The sequence below is a fragment of the Acanthochromis polyacanthus genome, chromosome 6 (genome assembly GCF_021347895.1).
Source record: "Acanthochromis polyacanthus isolate Apoly-LR-REF ecotype Palm Island chromosome 6, KAUST_Apoly_ChrSc, whole genome shotgun sequence".
Taxonomy (NCBI): Eukaryota; Metazoa; Chordata; class Actinopteri; family Pomacentridae; genus Acanthochromis; species Acanthochromis polyacanthus.
This window is the reverse complement of record NC_067118.1, coordinates 4671868-4682973: the sequence shown is the minus strand read 5'-3', so window position 1 is coordinate 4682973 and position 11106 is coordinate 4671868. Positions and strand designations below refer to the sequence as shown.

The following is an 11106-nucleotide window of genomic DNA, read 5'->3' as shown; positions in this document are numbered from 1 at the left end:
TCACAAATGAAACCAAACTACAGAAATGAGACACGAGGTCTGAAGTAAACAAACTACTACTAGTAAACAACGGAAGCTACAGAAAGCAGCAAAAATGAGATGAAGTTAGACAGAAGACATCTCTGAGTTCTCCCTCCTTCATGATGTTCTGGTTCCTCAGAGCTGCACCACTTTATTTTCTCTAAGGGGGATTTTTGGTCTTTGTATCTTTGAAACTTTAAATCTGATCTCAGGTCAGACTTTTTATCAATCATTAAATGTTATTTTTTTATTACTTTTCTGCTCTCAGACGACATTTAAACTGTTTTCTCTGAAAGCAGAAGCGCCGAGTTCAGGAAGTTTGTGGTTTTTACAGTGAAACCGCAGTTTTCTAAAGACGACGGAAACACCAGCCTGCAGCTGTTCAGACGAACTCATCCAACACCATAAATACACAAATAAGTACACAAATAACTCAGTAAGTGCACAAATAAGTACACAAATAAGTACACAAATAACTCAGTAAGTACACAAATAAGTACACAAATAAGTACACAAATAAGTACACAAATAACTCAGTAAGTACACAAATAAGTACACAAATAACTCAGTAAGTGCACAAATAAGTACACAAATAACTCAGTAAGTACACAAATAAGTACACAAATAACTCAGTAAGTACACAAATAAGTACACAAATAACTCAGTAAGTACACAAATAAGTACACAAATAACTCAGTAAGTACACAAATAAGTACACAAATAACTCAGTAAGTACACAAATAACTACACAAGTACACAAATAACTCAGTAAATACACTAATATGCTGGTAAATGTGTTCCAAACAACATAAAACATAAATTATGTGTTTTGGTACCTTCAGTCCTCCATACCAGTACTACACACTACTACCAAGTACTACACAATACTACAGAGTACTACACCAGCTAAATGTACAACTAATGAAGTTTTTCAGATGATTTCATCGTCTTTGTTCACATTAATCTGATCAGAAACTGCAATAAAAATGAACTTTAACATGTTCCTAACGTAGTAAATGATCAGTATTCTAATAACTAGCTGTGTGTTTATTCCTGATGTAGTTTTGAAGCCTGAACCGTCTGTCTGTAGAAAGGTCTCTGATGTGGTTTTAATAGAATAAATCTGGTGGATCTCATTCTAGCAGAGGTTTGTCCCGAAGCTGATCTGATGCTGGTGGAAGCAGCAGATCTACGGGTCTACAGAGGAACGGTTCTGGTCTTCTAGCAGATCTACGGGTCTACAGAGGAACGGTTCTGGTCTTCTAGCAGATCTACGGGTCTACAGAGGAACGGTTCTGGTCTTCTAGCAGATCAGCGGGTCTACAGAGGAACGGTTCTGGTCTTATAGCAGATCAGCGGGTCTACAGAGGAACGGTTCTGGTCTTATAGCAGATCAGCGGGTCTACAGAGGAACGGTTCTGGTCTTATAGCAGATCAGCGGGTCTACAGAGGAACGGTTCTGGTCTTATAGCAGATCAGCGGGTCTACAGAGGAACGGTTCTGGTCTTATAGCAGATCAGCGGGTCAACAGGGGAACAGTTCTGGTCTTCTGGCAGATCAACGGGTTAACAGAGCAACAGATTTACAACAGGAGCTTCTGGTGGGTCGCCACGGTGACGGCAGGAACTTGGGGGGTCGGTGGTTTCCACAGTGACAGGAAAAATCACCACAAGAACACATTGGTTTTTTTTCTGTAAAGCGTAAAATCTTCCTCTGGTTGAAAAGAAGCAGAAAACTAAAAACAGAGTTCAGCTTCAGGTTCCAGCAGAGTTGAGTTCAGATCTACGAAGAAATTAAAGAACGTCGACATGAAACATGTTTGAGAAACAATCAGAAAAACCTTCAGCTGCTTCACTAAAGCCTCAGAAAGGAAGTCTGAGAAAAGAAACAACTTCTGGTTTTGTTTTCTGTCGACTCACAGACATTACGAAATATGACTTAGTAGCCACCGGCGTCCACCGCAGGATGCTGAAGGTCCTGGTTCCTCACAGTCAGATCATTCTACAGTCAGACCATTCTACAGTCAGACCATTCTACAGTCAGATCATTCTACAGTCAGACCATTCTACAGTCAGATCATTCTACAGTCAGACCATTCTACAGTCAGATCATTCTACAGTCAGATTATGCTACAGTCAGATCATTCTACAGTCAGATCATTCTACAGTCAGATTATTCTACAGTCAGATCATTCTACAGTCAGATCATTCTACAGTCAGATTATTCTACAGTCAGACCATTCTACAGTCAGATCATTCTACAGTCAGATTATTCTACAGTCAGACCATTCTACAGTCAGATCATTCTACAGTCAGATCATTCTACAGTCAGACCATTCTACAGTCAGATCATTCTACAGTCAGACCATTCTACAGTCAGATCATTCTACAGTCAGATCATTCTACAGTCAGACCATTCTACAGTCAGATCATTCTACAGTCAGATCATTCTACAGTCAGACCATTCTACAGTCAGATCATTCTACAGTCAGATTATTCTACAGTCAGATTATTCTACAGTCAGATCATTCTACAGTCAGACCATTCTACAGTCAGATCATTCTACAGTCAGATCATTCTACAGTCAGACCATTCTACAGTCAGATCATTCTACAGTCAGATCATTCTACAGTCAGACCATTCTACAGTCAGATCATTCTACAGTCAGACCATTTTACAGTCAGATTATTCTACAGTCAGATTATTCTACAGTCAGATTATTCTACAGTCTACCATTCTTCTAATGGATGGTTGTATGTAGAATGATCTGACTGCACCTCATCAGTTTTCTGTTAAAGGGAACATCTTTTAAAAATGAAAACAGCTCTGATGCTACTGTAAACTTGTTTATATTCCTTTAAACCAATCACAGTTAAATAAAGGAAATGACAGCGAGTTCCTACAAAAAATGACAGGAAATTATCGTTTTGGATGCAGGAGGTAAGAAGCATTGTTAAAAAGAATAAAACAATAAAAACCTGTCAGATCTGGACCTGATATTTATGTTTATCTGGTGAGTCGACGAGAAAATGGAGAAAAACGACGTTAAAATACAGAAAGTTAAACTGAACAGTTTTAAACATCATAACTTTAACTTCAGAGTTCTGGTTTGAGGACATGAAGCTGATCGGAGTGGATCACAGAGTGTGTGTCAATGTGTGTTAATGTGTGTTAATGTGTGTGTGTTGATGTTTATTAATGTGTGTGTGTTGATGTGTGTGTTAATGTGTGTGTGTTGATGTTTATTAATGTGTGTGTGTGTTGATGTGGGTCGGACAGATTTAGCCGGAGGCAGCAGCTGTCTAAATCTAAAAGTCTAAAGAGGACCAGAGTTTCCGTGTGAAGCTTCGATCTCTGGAGGTTCTCGACCCGATGAGGTCCAGAACTGGAACGAAGAACGTCAGAATGTCAGCTGACCAGTAGAGCAGGACTTCAGGCTACAGCTGGTGTGTTAGCTGCTAGCTGTTAGCATCGGATCATAGCTGTGGATGGAGTTCTGTTCAGCAGAGAAATGAAACATCCATCCATCCATCCATCCATCCTCTATACACCGCTTTATCCTCACTAGGGTCATGGGGGGTGCTGGAGTCTATCCCAGCTGACTCGGGTGAAGGCAGGGGACACCCTGGACAGGTCACCAGTCTGTCACAGGGCTACATATACAGACACACAATCACACTCACATTCACACCTACGGACAATTTAGAGTAACCAATTAACCTCAGCATGTTTTTGGACTGTGGGAGGAAGCCGGAGTACCCGGAGAAAACCCACGCATGCACAGGGAGAACATGCAAACTCCATGCAGAAAGATCCCAGGCCGGGATTTGAACCGGGGATCTTCTTGCTGTAAGGCCAAAGTGCTAACCGCTACTTCACTGTGCAGCCCTGAAACAAACATTTTAATTATTTTTATTAACACATTAAAACATTCAAATTATCTTTCTGTCTTTAACTGTTGATAAACCTGCTAGCGTTAGCATCATCAGGTCCTTGAAGCAGTGATGTGGTCACTTCCCAGCTTACTAAAATATCATTAAAAATGATGCGTTCAATGTCTAAAATAGATCTACTGATGTTTGTATAACAGATTTGATGAACATTGAAGCTTTTTAGTCTTATTTTAATGGTAAATTAAGACCTGAGTCTGAGGTTCTGTCAGTTGGTCGAGTTGCAGCTTCTTCATGTCTGGACATTGAGCAGCTTCTTCTTCTTCTTCTTCTTCTTCACGCAGCAGTGATCAGGTGAGTCTGGACTCGTCCTGCTGCTATAAAAGGAAGCGTGGAGCATCAGGTCGCTGAGGCCTTATAAGGCCGATGGACTGAAACAACAAACCGTGAAATTCCTTCTTCCCTCAAATCCAACTAAATCTCTGGAGCTCAGAGACGTCCAGCATCAGACCTGAGATGGACGGAGAAGAGAACACGTGTTCCTGTGTTCATACGTGAACCGTGACACGCAGAATGACAGGTCGGGGTTGTCATGGAGATGAGATGCCATCAAAACATCTGAGGGCTGAAATGTTCTGAAGAAACGTCTGGAGGAGAGGAAATACAGTGTTCAAATACTCCACGTCACATCAGACAGTGAATGCATCATTTTTGGAGATACTTTAGAATGAAATGAGACTCGAAAGAAATTTTTTCCCCAAAAAACACGAAAAAATGAGACAGAAAAAGCAGAAAGGAAACAAAACAGTTTCTCAGAACTTTTAGAGGCTGTAAATGTGGAAAATCCTCCTTCAGCTCCAGAGTTTTATGTTTTTGTAAAATAAATAAAGAAAGAAAAGCTTCTTGATTCTGGTTTCCATCGTTCTAACGTCTCTGTGTTCCTTCTTCATGATGTTCTGAGCTTCGGGACTTTATTCTGCAGTGGTTCAGATTTCTAAACGTCTGGATTAAAGACGCTGGCGCCCCCTAGAGTCTGTTTTAAGAAGCCTGTAGTTTATTTGTGTTGGTTATCTGGAGTTGACTACAGCTGCTGACTCCTTTCTAAGATGCTTTCAGGCCCCAGAGACACAAACTCATTCTTCTTCCATTTAAAACCTGGAAGTCACTTCTTCAGCTCCATTAATGTAAAACAGCAGCGACCTCTGGTGGCAGAAAGATGAACTGCGATGTCTCCTTTCATCTTGTCTTCAACCTGAAAACATTCCAGCTGACAGACACTGAAAACACAGAGTGAGGTACAGTTTGTGGTGGAATAAAACTATAAAAAGTCAAAGTGTTTGGGCAAAATGCACTATTTTTAGAGGAATTTATTTGGACCGATAGCGGTATTTTGGTGGATTAAACCTTCAAAAGTCCAAGTTTTTGGACAAAAAGAAATATTTAGTGAAAAAAACTATAAAACTGTAAGTTCTTGTACAGCAAGCAGTATTTTGAGTAGAAAAACATCTTTTAAAACTATAAGGACAGATAGTATTGTTTTGGGTTCAATAAATCTTAAAAAGTCAAAGTATCTGGACAAAGTGGTGATTTGGGTGGAATAATCCTTTAAAAGTCAAAGCACTTGGAAAGAAATCAGTATTTTTAGAAGGAAAAAACGTTAAAACTATAATTATTTGGACAGACAGTAATATTTTAAGTCGAATAAACCTTTAAACTCATAAGTACTTGTAAAAAAAAAGTAGAATTTTGGATGTAATAAACCTTCAAAACCAAAAGTATTTAGATAAAGTAGTAATTTGGGTGGAAAAGCCTTTAAAATGACAAGTACTTGTACAGAAAAGAGTATTTTTAGTAGATTTTCTGGACATGTAGTTGTATTTTTGGTGGAATAAACCTCAGAAAGTCAAAGTATTTGGACTAACTGCAGTATTTTGTGTGGAATAATCCTTTAACGCACTAAGGCAACGTAGTAATTTGGATAAAATGAAGCTTTAAAAATACAAATACTAAAACATAAAGTAGTATTTTTAATGAAATACACACAGATAGTTGTATCTTAAATCCATAACCTGTGAGGTATATCTGAGCACTGTTTGCACAGAATAAACCTTCAAAACTCTGAGTATTTGGATAGATGACAGTATTTGGGATGTCATAAACCTTTACAATTAAAAGCACTTAAAGAAATATTTTGAACAGGATAAACCATAAAAAGTCAAAGTCTTTGGATGAAGAATAATATTTGGTGCGGCATAATCCTAGAAAAGTAAAAAATACTTGAAAAGAAAATAGTATTTTGGATGGAAAACTTTTAAAAATCAAAGTACTTGGATGGAAAGTAATACTTGGTGTGAAATAAGCCTTTAAAATTGTGAGTACTTGGAAAGAAAGTCTTATTTTTAGAAGAAAAAACTATTTGGACACACAGCAGCATTTTGGGTGGAATAAACCTTAGAAACTAAAAGTATTCAGACAAACGTAGTATTTTGTGTGGACTAATCCTTTACAACTAAAAGCACTTCAACAGAAAGTAGTATTTTAGATGTAATAAACCTTTAAAACTGCACAATACTGTGACAGATTGGTGCTTCAGTGACACAAAACGTATTAATTTTGTCCTGATTTTATATCAGTTTCATTTCTATAGTGAAGAAAACCGACAGTTTAAAGGTTTCAGTGAGTTTAAAGGTCCAGCAGGGGGCAGCAGCAGCTCTGAGCTTCATCTGAACCATCAAACAGTGTGTGTGTGTGTGTGTTTTAGTGTGTGTGTTTTAGTGTGAGTTCCATCCTTGTTTGTGTTGTCGTGCTTCCAGACAAAAGCTCCATTGGGCCGTGCAGCAGAGGGCTGCTGGTTCCCAGAGACCCTCCAGGACGCCCAGTCGCTCTGCCGCCCGCAGCCCAGACACAGCAGCCCCGACACGGACACGGAGCCTCGCCCTGTTGCCCCCTCTGGTCCTCCTCTGGAGCTCCGACCTGTGTGGACTACTAATGGATGGGAGGAGGCTGATCTGAAGAGGAACTCTGCAGAGGAAACAGAAGAACTTTATCTGTCTGGACCACAGACCTCCAGGACTGGATGTCCTCAAACATCAGGCTGTCTGCTCCGTCCGGAAACCCTCCTCAACTTTGCTTCATGTTCTGGTGAAATTCTGCAGCTGTGAAGGTAATCTGAACATTTTTACTGGAATTGTTGAATGAACTGAACCACTGGTCCAGGATCAGATTTGCTCGGTGTCGGGAACTTTGCCAACGTCCAGCAGATCGTTTTGTTCTGGACTTCTGGGACTTTCTGTCAACCCTGCTGGGATTTACCCCGAGAGGTTCTGGAGGTTCTGGTCTGACCCTGAGAGGTTCTGGTCTGACCCTGAGAGGTTCTGGTCTGACAGGAACCTTCCAGATGAAGTTCTGCACCATGTCCTGGTCTCTGGGTTTGGTTTTGCTGCTGTCTCTGATGTTCTTCACGGCTGCGAAGAGCGTCGGTCAGCCGGACGGTAAGCCGGAGCCTCTTTGGAAGAAAACCCGGGACGCCGAGCAGAGCCTCTCCGTCCCTGAGATGCTGGACCTGGACGTGGACCGCCACCGCCGGTTGAGCCGCGGCGCCGACGAGGACGAGCAGCAGTCCACCTTCAGCCACTCCTTTGAGAACGACTGGGTCACGGCGCCGCAGGTCACCGAGTTCAGCAACGGGACCAGAGTAGCTTCGGGAAGCGAAGACGTTGTCCGCGGCAACGCCTCTGACCACGAGGCCCCGGGACTCTTCAACCCATTTTACCCGCTGGTCGAGGGCTCGTACGCCGCCTACGCCGTGCTCTTCCTGGCCGGCCTGGTGCTGGCGGTGGGCGTGGTCGGGAACATGGCCGTCATGTGCGTCGTCTGGAACAACTACTACATGAGATCTGCCTGGAACTACCTGCTGGCCAGCATGGCCTTCTGGGACTTCCTGGTCCTGGTGCTGTGCCTTCCTGTGGTGGTCCTCAACCAGCTCTCCCATAGGAGGATCCTCGGCGACATCACCTGCCGCATGGTGCCTTATATGGAGGTGGGTGGGGCTTGTTGTTTAAATCAGATTGTGTTGATTTAAGACTCAGGTTTGGTCCAGAAGGAGACCTTGGTCCTCTGAGGACCGTGAATCTGCTGTTTCAGTTCAAACAGGAAGTCTCAGTTCTTTTGTCCAGACACAAAGTGGACAGACTGATGATGATTAGCTGGAAACTGTCCAGTTAATCATCATCTCTCTGTTCACTTTGTGTCTGAACAAAAGAACTCAAAACCACTGCATCAACAAGAAGACATGATGAACATTTTAGAGCAAACAGGAAGTTAGTCCTGAAGGTGGCGCTGCAGGAACAGTCAGGATGTAAAGACCACAGAGGGTTTATCAACGGAATCATCTGGAGGAGAACATGAGATAAAATAATGGAATCCTGGAGGCGTCCACTGACCAACTTACTAAAGTACCTTCAAAAATGTTGCGTTCACTGACCAGTTTACTGAAGAATCTTCAAAAATGTTGCGTTCACGACCAGTTTACTGAAGAATCTTCAAAAATGTTGCGTTCACGACCAGTTTACTGAAGAATCTTCAAAAATGTTGCGTTCACTGACCAGTTTACTCCAGAAAAAAGTTCTCCAGATGTGGGTACTTCAGTGTAAAACACCAAATGTTCATTGAGCTGTTATGAAGGTGTTTCTCGGTTCTAGAAGTCTCTGATAATCTAGATATGAAGATTTATCGTCTGCTTAACAACTAAACAGATTTTATTCAGTTTCCCAAGATGCATCTCTGTGTCCAAATCAAAACAAAGATGGTGTCACATCTGGAACGGGACTGTTTTTGTTTGTTCATCCAGATGTTAGAGTGTCTTTAGGACAGTGATGGGTTCATTAATAATGAATTTTTAGAGGAACCAGAGGACGAACTGAGGCTGATGGACTCCAAGAATGTAATATAAACTCTGTTCATACAGATCCTTTCAAAATAAAGTTGTCCACAAACAGAGAACTAAAATTAGAAATTAAACTTATAAATTAAACAGGAATCCTTCAGATTAGTGGTGTTAGAAGTCAACCTGCTGATCTAGTTAATAACTAGCTAGTAGCCTCTGGTAGCTGGTTTGTTGTTAACTCAGTGCTTCTTCATTTAATCTCATGTTTGTTCTTGTATTAACTTTATTAGACTTGTTGATGCTCTTATACTCTGACAGGAACAGACATTGAAGACGTGTTTGTGGATTTAAAAAGCTCTGAAAGTGTTTCTGTCCATCAACAACAATCTCTTGTTACTAACTACTGAAACAATCACCGTCTGTTTAGTTAAACAGTTCATCAGTTTGAGTAATTTAAATCATTCTAAATTCTGTGATTCCAGCTCATTCAGTGAATATTTTCTGGATACTTTCCTCTCTGAGAGTAAACTGAAGATCTTTAGACTAAAGACGACATTTGAGGAAACTCTGATCCACATTTTTAACATTTTATCATATTTTAGAGTCCAAACAATCAATTTTTAATCAATATTTTAAATAATCTTTAGTTTCAGCCATTTAATAAACCTTTTTCTTTTCTTTTCTTTTTTTTTTTTTTTTTTACAGCCAAACCACTTTAGAATAAGTGTTACTTTTAATCCAGACAGAGAATATTTACAAATCAGTCCAGATTTTTATCTCTAATTTGGTCGCCTCCATCAGATTTTCTGGATGATTGAATTGTTCTTAAAACCTGTCGAAGTTCTGTGATTTCAGCTCCTTAAATGTGATTCTTTTCTGGTTTCTTTCCTTTGTGACAGTAAACTGAAGATCTCTGGATGAAACCAGACATTTGAGGGAACTGATCCACATTTTTAACAATTTATCACATTTTGCAGATCAATCAATTTTTTTATCAATGTTTAAAAGAGTCTTTAATTTAAGCTCTTTAATGAACCTTTCTTACAACCAAACTCTGTCAGAACAAGTGCTAATTTTAATCCAAAAGAGAATATTTACAAATAAATCCAGATTTTTAGCTCTAATTTGGTCGCCTCCTGCATATTTTACAATCAGGATTATTAAATTGTTCTTTAAACCCGTCTAAGTTCTGTGATTTCAGCTCTTTCAGTGAATATTTTTTGGTTTTCTTCTTCTTTGACAGTAAATTGAAGATCTCTGGACTAAACCAGACATTTAAGGAACTCTGATCCACATTCTTCTTTATTGTCTGATATTTTAGATCCAAACAAATTGATTCTTCCAGACAATAACCAGCGATGGTGATATAAGTTAGCAGCTGATTGGTGCGTTTGTTTCCCCTGCTTCCAGTCATTGTGCTAAACGAGGCTAATGTGCAGAATTCTAAAGACTGAGTCAACTTCCATGAAATAATATTAAGAGTTTCTATTGTTGTACGAACGTTTTATTTTTGTTTTATATCAATGTGTAAACATGCTAAATATTTACTGGTTTTAGCAACAACATGTGAAGTTTTGGACTGTTTTCTTTTTAAATTAAACAGTCAGTGAGAGAGAATAGTTCAGACTAAACAAACGTAAAGATGAACCTGTTTAGATTGAACCTATCAGCTTTAGAGTTTTAAATGTGGTGTTTGGGGACAGATGCAGCAATGATCAAGACTTAGAGCTAATCTTTCAGACCGGAAATGAAACATCTAACTTGTACAGATTTACAGAACCATTGGAGGTTTAATATAAAGAGTTTTAAAGACACCGTTTTAAACAGGAAGTCAATGTTTAGCCGACCTGTCCATCCACCCAGACATCCTCCTGCTGGCTGCTGATTTTCTACAAGCAAAGAAAACAAAAACAAAGAGGGTTGACTCAGGTGAAGTCAGATATGAATTTGTCAGTGCTGATGTGTTGTTGTCATAATTACTAAAATAATGGATCAATCCTGGAAGTCTGTTGATGTTAAACTTTCTTTCAACTTTAACATCATCCATTTGTTATTGGTTGGAATAGAAATGAGCATCGTCTGCATAAAACCTGATGTTGTTTGAAGGTAGTAAATCCTGAGGACCTTGAGTTCCTCCTGCTGCCAAAATAATGGACTCCCGGAGGCGTTCACTGACCAACATACTGAAGTATCTTCAGAAACGATGCGTTCACTGACCAACATACTGAAGTATCTTCAGAAACGATGCGTTCACTGACCAACATACTGAAGTGTCTTAAAAAACGATGCGTTCACTGACCAACATGCTAAA

The 11106-nt window shown here is 39.9% G+C and overlaps 1 protein-coding gene across 1 annotated transcript in view; it reads left to right on the top strand.

Annotated features, from left to right (window-relative positions):
• Nucleotides 1–6709: 6709 nt before the first annotated feature.
• The window catches only part of LOC110964214 (G-protein coupled receptor 37-like 1), a 13930-nt gene continuing 9533 nt past the window's right edge, over nt 6710–11106 (top strand). The window contains exon 1 of the mRNA XM_051950221.1: nt 6710–7949. Within this exon, the coding sequence (XP_051806181.1) occupies nt 7308–7949 (642 nt within the window). The 5' untranslated portion in view covers nt 6710–7307. The remainder of the gene's footprint in view (nt 7950–11106) is intronic.